General features: G+C 41.7%; 1 protein-coding gene across 5 annotated transcripts in view; it reads left to right on the top strand.

Annotated features, from left to right (window-relative positions):
- Positions 1-23490, top strand: part of ANO8 (anoctamin 8) — a 168119-nt gene that overhangs the window by 128263 nt on the left and 16366 nt on the right. For 3 of the 5 annotated variants that reach the window (XR_014225598.1, XM_082265895.1, XM_082265892.1), the window contains exons 8-16: positions 1457-1618; positions 2021-2173; positions 3683-3809; positions 5538-5593; positions 5846-5920; positions 7707-7850; positions 12582-13310; positions 19445-19636; positions 19846-19977. Coding sequence is in view for 4 of the 5 variants with exons in the window: in XM_082265895.1 (XP_082122021.1) it covers positions 1457-1618; positions 2021-2173; positions 3683-3809; positions 5538-5593; positions 5846-5920; positions 7707-7850; positions 12582-13310; positions 19445-19636; positions 19846-19977 (1770 nt within the window). In the remaining variant the exon portion in view is untranslated. The remainder of the gene's footprint in view (positions 1-1456; positions 1619-2020; positions 2174-3682; positions 3810-5537; positions 5594-5845; positions 5921-7706; positions 7851-12581; positions 13311-19444; positions 19637-19845; positions 19978-23490) is intronic. The other 2 variants (XM_082265893.1, XM_082265894.1) reach the window with 2 other exon arrangements.

Raw genomic sequence — 23490 nt, 5'->3', positions numbered from 1 at the left:
GTTGGCACTTTTATTCAGGGTGTGCGGCATCTGGTTCCTCCTAGGAGGGATCCTTTGCCCCCTTGGGACTTGAATCTAGTCCTGTCTGTGTTACAACGTGCTCCTTTTGAACAGATCAGGGAGATATCGTTGTCTATGTTGTCCAAAAAGGTCGCCTTTTTGGTGGCGATCACTTCGGCTCGCAGAGTGTCGGAACTGGCGGCTTTGTCCTGCAAGTCTCCGTACCTGGTTGTTCATTTGGATAAGGTGGTCTTGCGACCTAATCCTTCTTTTCTGCCGAAACGAGTTTCGGAATTCCATCTTAACGAGGATATTGTTTTGCCTTCGTTGTGCACGAAGCCTAAACATCCAAAGGAGGTGAGACTACATTCTCTGGATGTTGTTCGGGCGATTAGGGTTTACCTTAAATCGACTGAGTCTTTTCGAAAGACGGACTCCTTGTTTGTTCTTCCAGAGGGTCCTCGGAAGGGCATGGCGGCTTCCGCCTCTACCATTGCCAAATGGATCAGGCAGACCATTGAACAGGCCTATGCCTTGCAGGGGAAGGTTCCCCCTGTGCCTGTGAAGGCGCACTCTACTAGATCTCTGAGTACGTCTTGGGCCTGTCGTCATGGGGCTTCTGTAGCCCAGGTGTGTAAGGCGGCGACTTGGTCGACCGTACACACTTTCACAAAATTCTACAAAGTAGATGTTCAGGCATCGGCGGATGCTTCCTTTGGCCGCAAGGTTCTTAGTGCGGCTGTTCCCTAGGGTCCCTTGTTGGGGACTCCTGGCTGTTGGGATAAGTTTTGTATCCCCTGGTTTTTTGTCTTTTCCTGGGTTGTTGCTCCTGTTGAGCACTTATTTTTGCTGTTGCCCAGCTGGTTTCCTTCCTTTGGTAAGGTTCCTTTCTTTGATGTGGAGACTGCGTTGCCTTTCGGCGCGGATGCGTTTCCCACCCCTCATGTTTGCACTGCTTTGGGACGTCCCCATATGTGACGAATATGAAGAGGCGGCGACTGTCGGAGGACATAAGAGAAAACGGAATTTTTGTAAAATCTTACCTGTAAAATTCCTTTCTCTGAGTCCTCCGACAGTCGCCGCCCCCGCCCCTCTTTTGGGGTTTGAATGTATACTCTACTGCTATTCCACTAAAACTGAGATATGGTTGCAGGAAGTAGGAGGGTATTGACTGAGGGGACCACCCCTTGAGGGTGGGATATGTTAAAGCTTTATTGTTAACATATTCTGTTGCCTAGCTACTCCTTCGGAGCAAAGTCTAATACCCCATATGTGACGAATATGAAGAGGCGGCGACTGTCGGAGGACTCAGAGAAAGGAATTTTACAGGTAAGATTTTACAAAAATTCCGTTTTTTTGCCCATGAAATTCATGTTTTTGTTTTTGTTTTTTTTTCTTCTGCTGTGCTCATGTTCTTCATTTTGTATTGTTTTTCATTTTGAATTTCTTTCCTTAGACCAGTCGAGATATTTGCTGTGTGGTCTTCGCTCTCTTCAATGTTATTTGGGCTACCTTGTTTCTGGAAGGCTGGAAACGTAGAGGGGCTGAACTGGCATACAAGTGGGGGACGTTGGATACCCCTGCTGAGTTTATTGAGGAGCCCCGACCGCAGTTTAGGGTAAGGGATGATAATGCATTTTGAGTAAACGTTTATCTGCTTCATAATTTGTAATGATGCGTTTTAGCTTAAGAGCCTATTCAGACTAGGGCGACTTGTCAGGCGACTTGTCAGCCTGACAAGTCGCGGTAGGTTGCGGTCCATTGAGTAGTACAGGACCCTTTCGAATAGGAGCGACACAAGTCGCTCCGACTTAGAAAAAGGGTCCTGTACTACTTTGGGGGCGACCTGGGAGCGACTTGCATAGATTTCCATTATGTGAAGTCCCTGCAAGTCGCGGTGCACAGCGGTGCCCCCGGAAGTCGGATTGCGTCAGTGTGAACTGGCTCTAAAAAGTCTATTTACTATATTGTTGTTTGCTTTCTGTGATGGATAATTTTTTCCCCTTTTTATCATGCATAGGGTGTCAAAAGAATCAGTCCAGTGACAAACTGTGAAGAGTTCTACTACCCCCCATGGAAGCGTCTTCTGTTCCAGTCCTGTGTCAGTCTGCCTATCTGCATGTTCTGTCTCTGCTTCGTCTTTATTGTGATGCTTGCTTGCTTTGAGCTGCAGGTTAGCAAAATCCTTTACATCACAAATTATGTTTGATCACTGTATGTTATTGAAGATATTTTATATGATATTGAAGATATTTTTTATGATCTTATATCTAAACCCATAATATCTTGCAGTGTATCAATCCATAGATTTGGTGGCTGCATTCGTTTCCTTTTGTTCAAGCGAAGTACATTTTTTTCGAAGTACAGCAAAGAAGCTGTTGATCCTATCAGAAATCTTGTGTTTTTGTAACTTTCTGTGTGTGAACTGAAATCTCAAACAACTTGTATCAGCTTTTTCAACTATCTTCTGTGAACCACAAAGCAATGCCTCTCTATGTAATGGAGATAAGGAGAGGGGAAGGTGTTTGTAGTCTATACGTCTATATAAGGAGTGCTGCCTGGGTCACAATGTTGCTCCTCCATAGATACAATGAGCGTTGTCAGCTTTGTACAGGAAGTCTGTTGTTGGGAGAATCACAAGGTGAAAAAAGTCTAAAAAAAGGAAACTGATTCAACCACCGCATCTAAGTACTGAGGTGCTGTAATATATGCATTTTTTTTTTTTTTTTTGGCTATTGGGTTTAGATAAGCATTAATCTATACATCCAACCAAGTTGTGGATAAAATGAGGAAGGGCCCTCTGGTCTGGTTTTCACTGCTTTTTTGGGGCTCTGTTAGAGAGACTCCCCCCCCCCCCCCACTTACTGACAGTGTACAGTATAACAAAAATTTCTAAAGCGCTGACAAAAAATAAATAAAATATGTTTTTTAAATCTCCCTTTAGTGTATTAAAAAGGGAAATGTATAAAAAAAAAAAAGGGAAATGTATAAATACATAAGATAGTTGCTTTATTTTAGTAGTACTTCAGTACATCATCCACAATACTCTTATTTACAATTGTCTATTAGAAGTTAGAGAATTCAGTAAAGAAAACCTGGGATCTGAATTAACCAGCTTTTTAGTTTCCCAGTCATGATGTTCTTAAGTGGTTCTAAAGGCAGAAGGTTTTTTATCCTAACGCATTCTATCCAATAAGATAAAAAAAAAAAAAAACCTGTGCAGCAGACCCCCCAATACTTACCTGAGCCCCATCTTAATCCAGCGATGTTGCACGAGAGCCTCGTCTGTCCTGATTGGCTGGAACACATCATTGGCATCTGCTGCTGTCAATGTCAGTGAGCCAATGAGAAGAGAGAATGGCGGTGCCGAGCCTTGGCTCCATGTCTAAATAGACACACAGCAGCGGCTCGGCTCGGGTGCCCCCATAGCAAGTTGCTTGCTGTGGGGCACTCGGCAGGAGGGAGGGGCCAGGAGTGCCGGCGGGGGACCCAAGAAGAGGAAGGTTTGGGCTGTTCTTTGCAAAACCACTTCACAGAGCAGGTAAGTATATATGTTGGTTTTTTTTCAACCAAAAAAAAAAACAGACTTTAATATCACTTTAACATTGTTATAATGATAGAGTGGATATTTGCAGAGCAATCAGCTGGATATCACTTATTCTCATGTTCTTTTCTTTTGCAGGAATTCGTTCTTAGTATAAGAGAGCTCCCACGGTTCGTTCGCTTCTTCCCCAAGATCCTCTTGGCCATTATAGTTAGTTCTTGTGATGAGGTGTACAGGAAGATTGCGTACTGGTTAAATGATATGGGTATATTGACTTTTATAAATACATTTCCGTTTCATTACTTTATCTTTGTATACAGTACTGTATATCATCTCACCATTTCAAGTAAATGTATATATTATTTTTGGGAAAATAGAATGTTTACTTCCTAGAGCAGCAGTCAAGCTGTCCCTTTTCTGCAACTGCTACCTCCATATAAATTTGGTGTCATTCGCCATCCCCCACTTTGGACTTACCTAAAGCTGGTCTCTGCTGTTTTCAAATATTTCATTGCTTAGAATGACTCATGCTTCTGTTAATGTCTGTATACTTAGATGTTAAGATTCACAAAGAAAAAGCTATTTAAAGGCTAAGTTCACCTTTTACATAAACTGGCCACAGCAAACAAGGGGCCCTGTAGTTTAAAACACACTGTGCTGTTTGTAAAAATATTGTTTACTGCCAATGCCATACCTGTTGTCCTTTTCGGTCAACCAAGAAGCTTGACTGAAATACTTCCAATGTTCTCAGTCCTATGTTCTGGCTTATTTAGAAGACACCACAGTTGGGTGCTCATCCCCAACATTGCTGGAGAGAGCATTTTTCCTGATTCAAAAGCTGGGCATGTGCAGTGTGATTTCTCTGTTTCATAGTAAAGACTCTCTGGTTGCACATCTTCACTAGGATTCTCATACCCTGGGTTACAACAAAATGGCTACCAAGCTGCCTTCTGCAAGGACAAATAAAGAGATTATTACTTTAGTTGTCCTCAAAGAATATTGCTCAGCAGCCATTTTGTTGTATCCCATGTCTTTGAAATAAGCCAGGACTTAAAAACATTAGGTGTATTTCGGACAGTTCTCATGTGTGATTGACCAGGCCCACAGAATATGGCATTTGCATGAATATTTTTAACAAATGTTACATTAACTTTAAAACTACTGGGGCCCCTTGTCTGAATAGGGCTGTTTATGTAAAACATTAACTTATTAAACCTTTAATGCACATTTGGTGGCAGTTTGAAGTTAGTAAACAATCTAACCTATGGACAGTGTATCATTTCTTCAACTCTAGTAAGCTATAAAACATTTAAACCTGATTTTGGCATTTCTTCTAACAGAGTTTGCTGTATAGTAAACCTACTGGCCTGACAATTTTTCCATGATTAGAGAAAAATAATTGGCTTATATTTATCTTAGAATTAGTAAAGTAGGTATATTGGGTGGGATGGGTGGAGAGCAACTGTGGAAAACTTGGGCTTGGTTCACATATGTGCTATTTGGATGTGGGTTTCCCCGCATCCAGTTTGCATGACATGCGAGTGTGACTGGCTCACAATGGAGCCAGTTCACACAGGTCGGGGGCAGCCAAGGAGTGGGTTGCAAAAGGGTTCTGTGCATGTTTGAGGCCCGGTTCAGGCAGAGCTTTGGACAGAACAGGAGTACTGGACCCCAGGCACGAACCCGCGGCCGCCCATATGTGAACCCGGCCTTAATCTTTTAACTTGTAAATCTTTTATAACCAGAGACAAACTCCCCTTGTATCTTTGGTGTCTAGTTACAACGCCAACTGATGCAGCCTTTTAAAAATATGCTAGAGCACTATATATATATATATATATATATATATATATATATATATATATTTTTTTTTTTTTTTTTGGAATACCTTGTTACAGTGCACTTTTTTTTTTTTTTTTTGTTTTTTGTTGCTGATGTGACAGATTGCTGGTCTTGGCACCTTTCCTTACCTCTTATTTTGTTGTGCTTGCAGAAAATTATCGTTTACAGAGTGCCTATGAGAAACATCTAATCATCAAAATTGTTTTAGTAAGTATTATGTTAGAAAAGTGGGTTTGTTAGAACATAGGGGATTCACCTGTGACATGGAGTCAGAGCCTTTTATGGGATGTATAGAAGGGACTAGAAGTTGCTTATTTTCTTCTAACTATAATTTAATAGACCTATAATAATATACTTTAGGGGAGCTCGAATGTTATTTTGAAAAGTGGTAGGAGTTTAGATTTAAAGGGCAACAACTGTGTGTGTAAAGCTAGTAAGTTCATGTTTCTTTGTCTCCAGTTCCAGTTTGTAAATTCCTATTTGAGTCTTTTCTACATTGGTTTCTACCTCAAAGACATGGAAAGACTGAAAGAGGTGAGTAAAGGCACCATTGTCAGGCTTATCATTTGCATTTTAAGCAATGAGATATCGGCCTCAACATGAAGTACATTCAGGCCTTTCGCTTTTTAACACGCTGTGCTGAGCTATACTAACATGTGATTTTAAGGTAGTGGCCCCTTATGACAGTGTCATAAAGTGAAAGGTATTCTGTATTACCAATGACAACCATCAACATGACTTCTTTCATGTTTCTGTTGCATCATTTCTGGTGCATGGTGTATTTAAACCAGTGTCAAATAATCCAAATCCAGCTTTCAATGAAATATGATTGTTGATGCAATATAATCATAGGATGTTTTGCAACACATATACTTAACACGAGCTACCTTTCAATTCAACTTTTGTTTTATTACTTTTTTTAAATTTTACTTTTGACGTTCCCCTTCAGCTTTATTGCTACAGAATTATTAATAGTCATGGGTTTTATTAATGCCCAACCAATGTGTTGAGGAGAAACGCCATAAGAAAGAAGTATATATAGTGAATAGCTGTGAGGAAATTTCTTTTTTGTATGGTTTGTATTCTTTTAGGCATTATACCTCTCCTATTATACCTTCTCCTTCTCTCAACATATTAATATGTGTTACATTCTCTTCTTACATAATCATTCCCTTCACCATCCCATCTTATTTCTGAACTCTTATCATCCGCTTCCAGGTCACTGTTCGATGAGGAACATGCATGTCTTGTAGGTGACATATTTTGAAGGATATATCCAGTTTGTGCACATCTAAATAATAAAGACCTATTCATAAAAAATATATTTTTTAAGTAATCTTTGAGACTTTACAGCAGTAACTGATACAGTAATTAGGACCCACTCACACAGCTTGCATTGCTGTATTGCATGTCGCATGTGTTGGTGTGGTATCATTCATTTTGAATAGTACCCCAATGTATCTCCAAGACACAAATGTGCTTCAACACACCACAATGCATGATGTTCGGTGCACTGCATCGAATTTCGAAAAAATAAAGCTAGAAGCTATTGTATTTTTTTTTTTTTTTGTATGTTGCAGCCTACTCGTTTTTAACGAACCGGTTATTGCAGCACACTGCAACACACGAAGTTGCATGCACTGCACATGATGTTAATTGGCTCTTACTGATTCTCAGCACTGCTAAATTGCTGGTCAGTAAACCAATACTATGGATGGGCATGAAGATCCATGTTTAAACAAGATGGCACTGTTCTTGTTTGTTATTGGTGCTCATTGAAAAAGTGAAGGATAGGAAACAGTTGCAGTAGTATCTGTTATAGAAGAGATAACAGTTTCATTAGTGCTTTTCAGTGTAGCGCTTTTTTGTATTGATTAGCCAGTCAGATTTGGTTCAACCTGGACTAATCCTTCATAGGTCTTTCACATATCTTAGACCCACTTGCTACTCCTACAGATGCCAAGAAGTGACTCACAATATTCCATGCATGTATAAAGTGCTGTTCTATTAAATAACTGTGCTGCCTAAATCTTGATCGACAGTGACTGGTTTAAAGCAGGTTCACATGTCAGGGTTTTATTGCAGGGAAAATACATTTCTATTTTTTTTTTTTTTTTTTTAATAAGAGTTGTAGAACATTTCTATTCAAGTAATATAAAATAATGTTGTAGAAAAAGAACTGAACATGTGACACTGCTTTAACCCTTTTCTTTCTGTTCCTACTTTATAATTTTGTTTATTCTCCTTTGTTCTTATCTCTCTTTTTTCCCCCTCATTTTTTTCCTTTACCTCACACCATCCTTCCCCACCCTCCTTGCAGCAACTGCTTGTTTTCTCTCTGCCCCATAGCTTCACCCGTCAGATTAAAGACGCCCTCCTTCCTTTCCTCACCCTCCAGTTCCAACTGTTCCTCATCTTCCTCAGGGCACTACTCAGATCAGCCCGGCGCTTCTTCAGGTCTAAAGTATGAAACTGGGGGATGGGAGGGGGAATTCTGTGCTTTTATTTATTGTATGGGAACTTTGTGAACTATACTCCCATTGCTGTGGTGTTAAGCTAACTATTGTAGTACTTAAAGAGTTCAAATGTTTCCTTGGCTTATTACCATCTCCAGTCAAAGGTTATTTGGTATAGAATGGAGGGTGGTTGGAGGTTTATGCTTCCCACTGAAGCCTGACTACCTCTATAATCTTCCTCAGTAATCTACTTTGCTCTTACCTTCCACTTTATTAAGCAGAAAGAAGAAAATGGGGTAAATTCTGCACAATAAATCTTTACACCTAGGCTGTAATGAGAAGTATAATAATGCATGCAGAGGCCCATAATTACCCTCCATCCAGAACAAAGTTTTTGTGTTCTGACATCTGAAAATGTAGCAAAAACTGCTCTGCTATTTTAAACCATATAGTGCTGGTTCACACTATAGCGTGTGCGGCGATCGCATGTAATATCTGAGCGCACTGCTCCTTCATTACATGCGATTGGATGTGCAGTGCGAATTCAGCCATACACTTTGTATGGCTAAATTTGCACTGCACCCACACAAAAGTCGCACATGACCCTTTTTTTCAGCCGCATCAGGATCGGATCGCACAGTGGTTCACACTTGTGCGATCTGATCCTCTGCGAACTGTCAGATCGCACTGCGATATGCGATCAAACTGGGGGTGTCGTTAACATTTAATTGACACCCCCTGTGTATCGCATATGGCAGTGTGAACTGCCAGATGTGCGTTTGCGATGCGGGAACAGGCTGCGAATTCGCAGCCTTCCCGCATCGCACAAGTGTGACCCGGCACTGAAAGACTTTCTTAAGAGCAGGTGCCCACTGTTATGGTTAGTAGCCAGTAAATAAGTTCTTGGTTGTGCCTCTGTGATCCTGGTTTCAGTGGCTCACCTTTCCCAACTTTGGAGATAATCTCCATGACTAAACCATACCTACCACCACAATGTCCTAAGAGAGCACCTTGGTGCCCAAAAATGACTACATTGACAACGTAAGGTATAGTATTAGTTGTGTGGCTTTAGCTCCAGAGTTAAGAACGTCAAGCCCTTAGTGTTTCAAAATTAAAGAAGTCAAGCACTTAGCAAAGAAGAGAAACCAGGATAAGAGAGGTATACATAAAAGGCATTTCTGTCCGTGTCTCCATGGCCTTTTTTAAATGGGGCAGAGAAGCATGAATAGATTGTGGAATTGGTTGGATATGAAAGACAGCTGTCTATCATTATCCTCCTAAAAAGTGACACTAATCTTGACTACAACCTAACCTCATTATTTTCGCAATATAGGCATAACAACATCAAGTATGCCTTAGGCTGGCCATACATTATACTTTTTTTTTGTGCAATTTTCCTATTTTCTCCTAGTTTTGTATTTTGTTAGATTTACCAAAACCATATATTATGAGCTCATACCAAAACACTTTCAATCTGTATGCAGTCTGGCAGTTCCTTCCACTTAAAGGTAAATCTAAAGGAAATTGAATAAGAAAATTGTATAATGTATAGCAAGCTTTACTATGCTTGAGTAGAGCCTAATTAGTGCAGTAAGTGGTCATCGTGATTCCAAAATACTAAAAATAAGCAATAAAGGCTACCTTTGCCATCTGTTTTTTTTCTGCAACATATCATTTTATCTGATACTACAGGTGCACTTTAAATTTGCAAATTCTAGTTGTAACATACGTTTGCAGAGAGCTGCAGCATTTAGAAAAAATGATCTTAACCATAATCTCTACATTTGCTTTGTAGGCTTTAAAGGATAAAATGGAACTTTGCAAGCTTTTTTTCTGAAATATCTGGCCTTAGCTCTGCCTGGAGGAGGCAGAATGATTATTCCTCCTTATATGACTAACAGAAACAGATATATAATGTGCTCTCCAAAGCAGTCGGATCAGTAGTTGACTGTATGGCTTCCAAAAAGTGGGGGGTGGGGGGGGGTGGTATTCAGCCTTTTTGGATGGCCATACACAGTATTTTAGATAGAGAGATGCCTCACACAGAACAGTGGTAGTGAGACACTGCAATAATGTCATCTCTAAGGCTGGCCATAGATGATGCGATTTTCTTTACTGCAACCCCAGGGTGGGGCCACGTCGAGCCGTCTCTGCCAGAAGAAAACAGTGGTTTTTGCAGTAATCGCATGCTAGCAATTTGACAGGCTGGTTGTACCAAAAGCAATTGATGATCGACTTGGGTACAATCAGCCTGCTCATACATGGATTGAATGGTTCAGCAGGGACTGGCAGAGACTCAAACCATCTGTGGTGTTTGATTACTTCCCTTTTTTCTTCACAGAAAAGGGAAGAATCAAAGGCTGATTCACACATGGCTGAAAAAATGGGTTTTGCCACCAGTTTCATGGCAAGATCCACAGTAGCAAAAGTTGAACTCGGCTGTGATCAAGGTGTGTAGTTCACTTGGCTTCTAAGATCAAAGCTGATTTTAGATTTGCAAATGGGAAAAAAAGGATTTAGGTTGGAAAAATATCTATCTGCATTTTTTTTTTTTTTTTACATCTTGCCTCTAAATGTTTATAAGGCACCTACTTCTTGAGGAGGATCTCCAGTTATTTTTTAATAGAATAGAAGAAGGTTAGAACCTCCCTTGCACAATGAGTAGTGCTGTAAAAAGTATTTTTTCTTTATTGAGAAAATAAGCAGCAAGAAAAGTAGAATGGGGGAGGGTTAGAAAGTCTACAAGCTTTGTTTGCTGTTGCTGTTCCACTGAGGAAATTTTCCGTCCCTTCCTGTCTTATGCCTGTCTTAAGCTTAACACACACGAATGTCGGGAGACATCGGCTGGTTCAATAAAACTGGCAGACTGTATGCCAGCCGGTCCAACAGAAGCTGGTCAAGCATGCTGGCAAACCAGCAGTTGAACTGGCCCCCAATCAGCGCTGTCAGCTCAGCAGGGAGATCACTGTACTAATGTGTCCTTTTTTTTTTTTTTTTGTTCGTTGAACAAAAAAAAAAACGATTAGTGTCTACTGGGCTTTAGTGTCACTTATCAATGGGACAGAAAATGCAGGCTAATCTTACTATCAGGGAAACCACAATAATATACCCAGCAGAGGTGTTAATTCTTCTCCTTTTGTGTCCAAAATAGTTTTTTGATGGAGTACTACTTAAAAGGGATAGTTCACCATTAAAAAAAAGAAAAAACGTCCTCTGTAGTCACTATAAATAATGATAATAACAGTAATAATAATAGCATCACTCTAAGCTAGTCGGATGTTAAAACTAGACCTCTCTTCTGCTAAAATACATGTGGACCATTTTCCCATTGACGGAACCCTGTTGGAATAACTGCAAATGCTTTTCATGGCTCTGTCATGTCTTACTGGTAAGAAGCAGATATTAGGATGAGTGACCCCTTAAACTACAATGGTAGCATTTTCTTTTTTTTACCGAAGGCTGCGCATGGGCAGTGTGCTCGCTCTCTTCTGTTGCGGCTGTTGAGCTCATCCGACCTGGCAAAAGAGAAAGTGCACTGTGCATGTGTGGCCCTCAGGAAAAAGACAGTGCCCTCTCCTGTAGCACTAGGGGGCGATCTCACTAATTGCTGCCCCATCCTAGTAAGAAGACAGGAGAGAGCCATGAAAACATTTGAAGTTTTTCCGGAAGGCTTCTGTCATTGTGAAAATGGCCTACAGGTATGTTAGCAGAAGAGAAACCTAGTTTTAAATTGTATTAGTTTAAGGTGATGATATTGTGCATATTGACTGCATAAAGTGTTTAGATGAAAAATCTCTAAATTCCACCTGTCACCAGTGGACAGCACATGGAGTAACATTCTTATAAACGTTACAATACAATATTACAACTTAAGAGATATGGCCATTTTGTGATTGTTGTGGATTGATATTGATTAGAGGCTTCTCACACTGCGAGTACCTCCATGATGTTACAGCCAGCATCAGTGGGATGTATGAAAACTAGATCAGCTAAACGAATGTGAGTTCTAAAGGTTTTGTAATAAAAAATACATTTTCTGTAGAACTGGCTAGCTAATGCACAGTATAGCTTTAAATTTTGAATTTGTTTAAAGTATAAGTTCACTGTTTTGAACGTATCCAGCAGCTGCAGCCACTCCCTTCTACCCCTCCACCCAGTGTCAGTGGGCATCTTCTCTGGGCGCCCACTTTCGCTGTTTTAAAATAATGCGGCCAAGTGGGGCTAAGCCGCACCATGTAAAAACATTTTAAATGCATATCTTTTTGCAGGTAAAAAAAAATTGCATTTATTATTTTTTCTGCTTGGAGCCTGTAAAACATTGCACCTACAATCAATAGATTGCGGGTGCCATGCAGGACTCCTGCAGACTTGTCAGTGTATCTGTCTGTACCTCGTACGAGCAGGCAGATGCACACTGACAGGAAGAGATAATGAACTACCTGAGCGCTGAACAGCGCGCCATGGTAGTTCATTGAGAACTGCACTCCGACAGCCGCAAAGGCTGATGGTACTTGATATTTCTAATTTATAGAACAAGGTGAATGAATGATGCGGGCGGAGTGAGAACTGGCGTCCAGAGAAGCCCTAAATGCGAGTAGAACATGTAACCTGTTCCAAAAGGTTAACTTATCCTTTAAAATGTATTGCTTTATGAATTTTATCTGTATGCTGGATACAGCCTATACTAATTGAAGCTTCTCTAAGATGTACTTTGTTGTGTTTTTTTTTTTTTTATACAGATGTTGGCCACACTCCTGGTCATACGCCAGTTTCTGCAGAATGTAAAGGAGGTCTCACAACCTCACCTGTATCAGAAAATGCAGCAAGGAGAGATTAATCCTAAATCCATGTGGCTTATTATTCAGTATGCACTAAGAAGGCTTGTGCAGAAGTATGCCTTCCCTCAGCGGCCAACCAAGCCACCTGGAGACCTTTTAGAGCCTGGTGCAGGGGGGCGTAAGAAATGCTTGAATGGCGGTTGTGGTGTCCCAGAGGAGGAAGAAGAAGGTGCTTTCTCTGAGGAGGATGAATCAGAGGAAGAAAGTATCATGGATTGTGGACTGAAATTGAAAAGAGTTAGCTTTCTTGAAAAAGGTGAAAAGCATGCAGAAGAGTGCCTACTGTCCCAGCAAGAGGATGAGATGAGCTTCTTACAAGAAGGGAGCCCTACACTTGTGGAGAAAGGCAGTGACCCAGCCTCAGTTTTTCAGCTGGGGGATGATGAAGAAGATGAAAAAGAACTTGTGGCAGGGCTTCATGAATTGGAAGAGCAGGAACCTGCAGTAAAGCTGAGGCCACGGAGAAGGAGGAAAAGGATGACTGTAGAACCTGAGATTAATAAGGAAGGTGAAGATGATGAGGAACCAGAAAGAAAGCAGAAACGAGAGTCATGGATGAACCCTCCAGAAGACCATTATCCTACAAAGTTGACTCAAGCTGAGGTGGAAAGTTGTATGAAGAAATATGAGGTGAGAGAGTGGTATTGTTTGTATGTGTGGCCATTCTATGCTTAGCCTTGTAAGATTGTATTATGTTTTTGAACCTGACCAGCAGTTAATGTTTGTCTTCCCTTCACTCCCCCACCACTCCATTTGACCACCGGGAAAAAAAATAAATACCTAGTACTTCTGAGTATGCAGAATCGTTTGACTCACCCCCCTTCCTCTCATGTGGCAGCACTGGTGCATGGCTACTTTGGCCTCCTGCGCTGAAACATTGGGGTCGCAGAGAGTCCTCAGCCCTCTGTAAACTCGGAATAATGATGGAAATGATGGAAAGGTAAGCATAAACTGCTGTTTTAGCTGGCCCTAAACTGAACCTGTTTTTAAGCCCTCAAAGTTAGAGTTACATAGTTAGTTACATGTCCATCTAGTTCAACCAATAAAAAAAAATAAATATCCTACAATTCCATATACACACTCCTATACCCAGAGTTGAAACCCCAGCAAAGCATGATCCATTTTGCTACAGCAGGGGAAACAAAATTCCTTCCTGATCCCCTGAGAGGCAATCTGATTCCCTGGATCAACTTTACCTATAAATAATAGTTCCCATTTATAATATTTAAAAAATAATCCAGGCATTTTTTAAAGCAATCTACTGAACTGGACAGAACCACCTCTGGAGGGAGTGTAATTCCACATTTTCACAGCTCTTACTGTGAAGAAACCTTTCCGTATTTCTAGAAAAAATCTCTTTTCCTCTAGACGTAAAGAGAGCCCCCTTGTCCTCTGTGATGAACTTAAAGCGAATAACTCAACACCAAGTTCACTATATGGACCCCTTATGTATTTGTACATGTTGATCAAATCCCCCTTAATCTCTTCTTCTCAAGAGAGAATAAATTCAGTTCCTCTAATCTTTCCTCACAGCTGAGCTCCTCCATGCCTCTTAGCAGTTTGGTTGCCCTTCTCTGCACTTTCTCCAGTTCCGCTTTTGAGAACTGGTGCCCAAAACTTAACCTGCATATTAGGGCTGCAACTAATGATTAATTTGTCTGTCGACTAATCTATCGATTATTTTTTCGATTAGTCGACTAATTTATTTACATTTTTTATTTTTTTGCTTAATTGAGTGTTCTTTTTTTTGATTAGCTAATTAATCCTTTAAATAACAAAAAGTACAGACCCCTCAGTAAGCCCCCTCCCAGTACAGACCCCTCAGTAAGCCCTCCCACCTAGTACAGACCCCTCAGTAGGCCCCCTCCCAGTACAGACCCCTCAGTAAGCCCTCCCACCTAGTACAGACCCCTCAGAAGGCCCCCTCCCAGTACAGACCCCTCAGTAAGCCCCCCCCCCACCTAGTACAGATCCCTCAGTAAGCCCCCTCCCAGTGCAGACCCCTCAGTAAGCCCCCCCCTCCCAGTACAGACCCCTCAGTAAGCCCTCCCACCTAGTACAGACCACTTAGTAAGACCCCCTCCCAGTGCAGACCCCTCAGCCTCACCTGCGATCACATGATGCTGCTGGAGTGGCGCGTGACGTCTCGTCTGTGTGGGGCAGTGGGATGGATCATCGGCGTTGGCGGCAGTTTGCAGCCACAGAGAGTCAGCTCAGTTGATGCGACAGGCGCAGCCGCCCCGGGACGTAATGCCGCTCACAGCGGCTGACGTAGAAGAGCCGGACACTCTGGACTGGAGCGCAGCGGGGGCCGGGGGCGGGGCAGTGCAGCCTGCAGCGGCCCCAATCAATGCAGCGGCCCGGTGTAACGTTCACAGAACACCGTCCTGCAATGCGAGCAGGGGGCGTGTGACGTGACGCGTCGACGCCTTTCACGCACGTCGACGTGTTTCTGTAGTCGACGTAATCGATTACGTCGACGCATCGTTGCAGCCCTACTGCATATTCCAAGTAAGATCTTACTAATGATTTTTACGGGGCAAAATAATAACTCTCTCTGGAGACCATACCTCTCTTAATACAAGAAAGGAATTTTCTTGCTTTGGAAACAGCAGCTTGGCATTGCATATTATTAAGCTTGTGATTTACCAAAACCCCCAGATCCTTCTCCACCATTGATTGCCCCAGTTGTACTCACCCCCCCCCCCCCCCTAGTATGTATGATGCATGCATATTCTTAGCCCCCAAATGCAAAACTTTACATTTATTAACCTTAAACCTCATTTGCCACATAGTCGCCCTATTAAGCAGTGCATTGAGGTTGGCTTGTAAGTTGAGACATCCTGTAAGGATGTTATTCCACTACATAGCTTGGTGTCATCGGCAAAGACTGAAATTCTACTTTTATTCCTGGACCGTATATCATTTATAAAAATATAAAAAAAAAAAAAAAAAGGGTCCCAACACTGAACCTTGGGGTACACCACTAACAACCTTAGACCATTCATATTATGAATCGTTAACCACTATGCTCTGAATTCTGTCTTTTTTTTTTTTCTGAATTCTGTCTTTTAACCAGTTTTCTATCCATTTACAAACTGATCTTTCCAATCCTGTAGACTTTACCTTAAACATTAGCCATCTGTGGGGAACTGTGTCAAACGCTTTTGCAAAATCCAAGTATACCACATCCACAGCCACCCCTTTGTCTGTTTTACTTACCACCTCCTAAAAAGAAATTGGGTTTGTTTGACAACTTCTGTCTTTAATGAATTAATGCGGTCTGTTGCTTTAAAATATTTTTTTTCCAACAATAACTCCTCTATGTGGTCTTTTATTAAACTCTCCAGTATCTTCCCAACTATAGAAGTTTAAACTAACAGGTCTACAGGTATTTGATAAAGACTTTGATACCTTTTTAAATTTAGGCACCACATTGGCCCTAAGCCAGTCTAGTGGTACTATTCCAGTCCTTAACGAGTCCCTAAAAATGAGAAACAATGCTTTGAAAAGACAGGGCTCAATTCTTTTAGGATCCGTGGGTGGATGCCATCTAGTCCGGGTGCTTTATCCACCTTTATTCTGTCTAAATATTTCTGGACCATATTACTTTTGAGCCATTGTGGATCATTTGGGGTTGTGTCAATACCATCCTGATCATGGACTTGAGCTCCCCCATTCTCCTTTGTATACACAGAGCTGAAGAAGGTGTTTAATGAATTTTGCCTTCTACGTGCTTAAACGTGACCTTTTTACTTTACCTTTTAATATATTTGAAGAATTTTTTTGGGTTTGTCCTATCTTTTACAATCTGTCGTTCTTTTTGAATTTTTGCATCCCTAAAAACCTTTTTACATATTCTGTTATATTCTTTGTAACATTTATACAATGATGGTGTTCCTTCATTTTTATATTTTTTAGAAGCTCCTATTATTTATAGTTTTTTACCTTTTGCCATGAGCCACATCTGTTTTATTTTTTGGCCTTTTAAACTTCTTGCCCATGGGAATATTTTTGAGTTCGCATACAGTCTTTTTGAAGATTTTCCATTTCTTTTCTGAGTTAATCTATGCCAATATTCCCTCCCAGTCAAAGTCTTTGAGAGCAGCCCTCATCCTTGGAAAATATGCTCTCTTAAGTTAAGTGTTTTTATATTTCCTGTATGTGTTTGGTTCCTTTTCAGGTTAATTTTCTCTTTAAAGCCCCTTACCTATAACAGCATCATGACACAACCTTGGTAGTACTAGAAAACAGAGGGTGGCGCTCACTGGCGTCAGTAAATGACTGTACTCTATGGAAGACTGTGGAATGTCTCTTTAAATAAATATAGCGTTTATTGAATACATAATGAACCATAAAAAATAGCCAGAACAGCCCCAACATTCCTGAGTCTCCTAGGGTTGTTTTAAGATCAGGGAGAACATTCACATTCTCCCTGATCTTACAACAACCCTAGGAGACTCAGGAATGTTGGGGCTGTAGTGGCTATTTTTTATGGTTCATTATGTATTCAATAAACGCTATATTTATTTAAAGAGACATTCCACAGTCTTCCATAGAGTACAGTCATTTACTGACGCCAGTGAGCGCCACCCTCTGTTTTCTAGTACTACAAATTCATGTTCTCATCCCATGTTTAGGGTTGGCAGCCCTGGTCAGTCACTACCCATTGGTCACTCAGAGGTTACCGCACTAGTCGGTTGGTTTATTACCTAGGGACAATTCTTTGGGATCAGCGCCTGGACTTTTTTTATGTATTTCATGACACAACCTTGTCTGCCCATAATTCCACTTTCAGACAGGGTGGATCCCATAAAGCAGATCCACCTACTCAGCAGGGGATATCTGCTAATCCTCGCTTAGCAGGTGGATGACCGGTCCGTGTCCGGTGCACCTGTCCGTTTTCATCTGACTATCCTCCCCATAAGTGTGTTTTTTTTTAAATCCAGAACAAAGTTTATTAAACTGTGCAATATACAATATATGCTCAACATGAGTGCAAAATGGCTCAAAAGAAAAGTATAACATACATGGCAGGAGATGCAGTGCAGTGTAGGCATCAGAGAAATAAAATATCCAAATGAGCAACAAATATCAAAAGAAATAAAAGAAACAAAACCAAAAAAAAAAAAAACCCCAAAAACGTCTGGTGTGGTTCACACAAGGTAAAAGGAAAAGGGTACGGATAACAATATTAATAGCGATAAAGGACACAAGGGTCCATAGAACGAAGAAGACATGGTGTGCAACATAAGTAAACCGCCCTGAGCTTAAAAGAAAAAAAAAAAAAAAAGGTGTAAGCCCCAGCCACAGTGTGAAACAGGTGAAGAGAGTCATCAAGAGCAACATGTCAAAGGCGACTGCAGCCACCGGTCCCAAATTTTATTATATCTATTGGGACATCCCCTATTATTATAAATTTAGTTTTTTGTTGAACAAAGTAGCATTCACCTCAGCAATCCAGGTGGCCAGTGTAGGAGTCGAGTACTGTATCCAGCTCCGCGCCAGCACCTTCCTGGCACTAAATAGCGTCTCGTGCAAGAATTTCAACGTAGATTTATCCAGCTCCCAGTCCGGAAAGAGACCCAAAAGACATTGCCGAGGATCTAGTGAAACCGGAGAGCACATCTGGTCATATAGGAATTGCACCACCTGTTCCCAAAAACAGTTAACACGCGGGCAATTCCAAATAAGATGCTCAAAGGTTCCAGCAGATAGGCACTTGGGGCAATCCAGGCTCCGAGCGGGATCAAACTTAGACAACCTAACCAGTGTAAGATAGGCCTTATGAAGGATGTAGATTTGCGTAAGCCTGTCTGACATTTTTGGAGACACCAACTTGCCCACCTCCAACACCTCACTCCAATCCTCATCATCCATCTCCCAGCGTCTACCTCCCAGAGAGGTTTAACGGAAAATGCCAGTTGTGTAGCCGACGGGGTAATTAACATGTCATAAAAGATAGAAAACAGTTTCCGCGGTTCGCTCCCCTTCAGAACAAGGAGAACATCCAGGGGTTGTAAAAGGGGGTAAGTCCCATCAAATTGGGCGCGGAACGCATGTCGCAGTTGTAGATACGTAAAAACATATAGTTTGGGTAACGGAACTCCGCTTTCAAGAGGTCAAACGTTTTAAGATTGCCGCCGCTCAGGACATGGAACAGCTGATAAATACCATGACGAATCCAAACACTAGGGTCAGGGAGGTGCAACAGCTCCCCCAGATGTCTGTTATACCACAAGGGTGTATCCTCATGTAAAGGGGGGGCAATTTAGTTTCGCGACGGCCAAGTCCCAAATCCTCTTGCCATGAAAAGGAAGAGCTAATCTGGGGGAACTGCCAGCAGAACCCCCCCAAGCCCTCTCAAGATATCGCAAAAGGGATGAGGGAAGTGGCCAGCAGAATCCCGACAAACCAGAGCTTGATACCGTTGCTTATAAACTTTATCAAAGTAGTACAACCATAAGTGTGTTTTTAGTGGACAGGATGGGATTGGAGGCCAGCAGGTGAGAGCAGACAAATGTCCACTGACATCTGCCACCCAATAGAGAGCTATGGATGATCTGATTGGGTCCGCCTACAAAACTGACAGGTGGAGCAGATCGGTCTGTCATTATGAAAGGGGGCTAAAGGGAATATTTATTGATATTTTTGTAACATTTTGTATTTACCTGTTTAACTTCTAAGGCTGGTTTTATAGCGCATTTATTAAAGTGCATGATGAGGTCTGCTCCATTCTAATCTTTGTGGTTTGCTTCCCTTAGGATACCTTCCAGGATTATCAAGAGATGTTTGTTCAGTTTGGCTATGTGGTCCTTTTCTCATCTGCTTTTCCCCTTGCTGCAGTATGTGCCCTTGTCAATAACATCATTGAAATTCGCAGTGATGCCTTCAAACTCTGCAGTGGATTTCAGAGGCCATTTGGTCGCCGTGTGGACGGAATTGGACAGTGGCAAGTAAGGAGCTGGTGGGTGTGGACGGCAGTGAGAGGTTTACAATATACATGGTTTAATCAACTTTGTACTGCTGATATATTTTTATAGCTGTAGCTTTTTCACCTAATGTTCACTGATCTTTATCTGGCAAAAAATTACTAACAAAAACAAGCAACTGAGTTAAAATAGTCATTTTTTTTAAGGTAAAAACATACGCACTTTTCTTTCAGAATGTAATGGAGGCAATGGGTGTAATAGCCATTATTGTGAACTGTTACCTGATTGGACAATGCGGACAGCTTCAGAGACTGTTACCCTCGCTTGGTCCTGAATCAGCGATTATATTTATTGTTGTCCTTGAGGTTTGTATCCCTGTTCTCATATTGTTCTCTTCTATCTTATGTTTTCTCTTTCCTTTGGACAGCGAGGTCCCTGAACAGTTATAGAGGTTAGCAAGCGCAAAAAAATGTTTAAATACCAAATGTTTTATTGCAACACAGTTGTGTGACTATTGTTGAGATTTTAATGCGTGTACATCCTGACTGATCTAGCTAGCTATTTTCACTGCATACCCTATCTACTTATATTATAGATTATAGCCAATGGAGTTTGAATTTTGTTGGATCACGCACACACAGTATGTATTTGATGCTAAAGGGCCCAAGTATATGGGGTGGAAAGAAAATGCACACCACAGTTAAAGATGAAAATCTGCTCCATCTGTTATTCGACAGAGTGAAGTCCATTGCTTGCTCCACTAGATAAAAATTTGATTTGCCTAATATATGCAATAACTAATAATAATTAAAAAATGAAGCACCACTTACCAGTTCACATTATGCAGAATACACAGCATAGGTTGAACTGGATGGACTGATGTCTTAGTTTTTTCAACCTCACTAACTATGTAACAGCAGGGCCACTTTTTTAATGTCGTAGGGGCTCATGGTATGTGAATCTCCTTCACCTATGACATTGTCTAATAAGAAAGTAGTATACTCTCCTTGATGCGCAAATGTCACAACGGGACACCCCACTTTACCAGTTCCAGTTCCCCTATTCCTAATCATAGTAAGCTGACTTTGGATTCAACATTCATTTTATAAATTGCATGGCCAAAAGATGTAGTTTCATGGAACCTTCAACAGATTTCATCACTCAGCTTTGTAAGGGCCTCTAGAAATAGGGTCAAATCCAAGCTGTGCAGATAAAGGCCATCTGTGTTTGCTGTCCCTTTCTGTATTTTCCATAGAAACATACTTGTGCCCATTTAGCCAAGCAAAACTTCAGGGACATCGCTCATTACTGTGCTTTCTGGTGACCCACCCTTAAACTGTCTAATATTCCTTTCTCCTCCATTGAGGGAAACAGGTAGTCATAGTCTGTTAAAACTGTCCCCTACAGGAGGATTACGCACAGGTAAAAAAAAAAAAAAAGTTGTAGGCCAGGAAAACTCCTCCACTACCCAGCATTCTGCTGTTTCTTCCTAGGGTTTTAGAACAGTGGTCCTCAACTCCGGTCCTCGGGGCCCACTAACAGGCCAGATTTTAGGTATTACCTTGGGGAGATGCAGACTAGAATACTGCAATCACTGAACAGCAAATTATATCACCTGGGATGTATTTCAGTTATCTTGCAAACCTGGCCTTTTAGTGGGCCCTGAGGACCAGGGTTGAGGACCACTGTTTTAGAAGGATGGATGTCTTTTTCCTCAGCTCTGCTGGGAAAAGTCTGTTTCATCTTCAGTTTTTTTGTTCAATCAAGATTACTTCCTACATCACTGCTTGAGCTGGTCCCTACCTTCAGCCTAACTTTGGAGTGCGGTACCCAGACCCCACTAGACTGGACATTGCGTTGCTAACCCTCTGACCTTCAGGCAGGCAAAGGGCTCTGTGTTTGGTGTTTGCAAGACCCCCTTCTGGCAACAAGTTAGCCACTGAGCTTTTTCCTGGTCTTGCTCTAGCTCTAAAGACTGACTCTGTGAATAGGTTGAGCACCAGGAGTTACCTCCCTATTTGCATAGCTGGGACCCTTTGAATTTGCTGTTTTCAGCCATTTGTACCATGGAAAGGGTTTTACATTTTTTTATTGGATATGTTTTATTTCAGAAAGTAAAATATATAAATATATATATATTTTTAACAAAGTTGTCAGTCTTTTTTTGTTTATAGCATAAAAAATAAAAACCGCAGTGGTGATCAAATACCACCAAAAGAAAGCTCTATTTGTAGGGAAAAAAGGACATTCATTTTATTTGGGTACAGCTTTGCATGACTGCGCAATTGTCAGTTAAATTGCCGTATCGCAAAAAAATGGCCTGGTTATAAAGAAGGGTAAACCTTCCAGAACTGAAGTGGTTAAACTTGTGTCCTGTATGATCACTTGAGGTGCTGGACAGCAGTTGAGGGCAAAGGGGACTGACTTGGTGTTTAAGGCATGTCATCTCTTCGAACCTACCCTTGACGTTATCATCAAGGATATCACAATAGGTCAGAGCACTCCACTGACTCAGAATAAGAAGTCTAAGGTCAGCTGAATCCTATCCTTCTCCTTCTCCATCACCTACTCCAGGGATAGGCACACCTAGATCCTCTAACCTTGGTTCTCTGGCAGCTCGCAAGGCTGGAAGCAAGATAACCTGCTAAGCCTTCAGAAAAGTCTTCAGCATAATGGTATGCCCACACTTGGGGGGAAGTTTATAATTCTTGCAGGTCCTTGGGCAATTCTTTGTTCAGGCATCCAGGTGCAGAAGGGCACCCCTAGGTTTACATGCCAACTCGTTGCCCCTGGCACTTTTTCCAGCTGTTCAGTTTCTACTCCCCTGTAACCCCATGCAAATTAACAGACCTTTCCTGTCCACTTAGGGGGCCTCTTCAATCCAGGGGTTTTTGCTGTAACTTCTGTGTCAATTCTCTTCCCTTAGGGCATGTAGGACATTTTGTGGTACCTGGTACCTATCATCTTCATCATTCCTCTCTTTCTCCAGAGGGACCCTCTGGCCTGCTTGGTTAGCTGAGTTCAGCACTTGCTGTTCTCTGAATACTCTGTATATTCTGGCACTGAAATCTGTCTGTCCCTGGCATGCTTTTTATGAAGGAAGGCCACAACTATTTATTCTTATGTCTTGGCACTTTTTGCAGGAGCGTCAGTTGTTGATGGACAGTCCTTTCTGAGGCAATTCCTCTTTTTTCCATCTTTGTTTTTGTCTACCTCAGTCCCATTTCTGCTGTTGTGGGTTCTTTCCTTATAGCACTGTTGTGCCTGCCTCGAGGACCAGGTAGTTCTTGGTCTGATCACTCTCAATAATTTATTGTCTCAGGGGCTACTTTTTGAATTTCCAAAAACAGGTGGTTCTTTCACTATTGCGAGATCCCTCTTTGGGTAGGTCTCCTGGTTCAGACACTACTGGGCAGCATCTAGGTACAGATGTGTCTTTACCACCAAGGTGGAACAGGAGTCCTTCCTGCATTAGGAGAGGTAGTATATTTGTGGACAATACCGTGGGTCTTAATCTTTTCTGTGCTGATCTCAAGGGAAATCCTCTGGAGACAGTGCTTTTGGACTTGGAGAGGTTTACGCACCAAGGTGCATCTCAAACCCTGCCTTGCAGATTAAGGATGTCAGAAGAGGGCCCTGTGACACCTTGGGTTGTCTGGGGGCAGAACAACCTAAACCACTGCAGAAATCCTCTGACAGGAATCGGGATAGCCTTTATAACTTTGCGGGACCTTTCCATCTGTGGTTAGGCCCATTTTCCTTGGATAAGTCACTCTTAAAGAAGGCCATTCTGGCGCTTTTCCCTGTTTTGGATTCACTTTTTTTGGTGGGTTTAGGTTGACCAGCTCCTTGCCTGGTCCATAGTTTAGTGCTCCCTT

The sequence above is a fragment of the Pelophylax lessonae genome, assembly GCF_965119305.1.
Source record: "Pelophylax lessonae genome assembly, chromosome: 1".
Classification (NCBI taxonomy): Eukaryota; Metazoa; Chordata; class Amphibia; order Anura; family Ranidae; genus Pelophylax; species Pelophylax lessonae.
The sequence above is the reverse complement of the archived record's forward strand: the minus strand, read 5'-3'. Positions and strand labels throughout refer to the sequence as shown.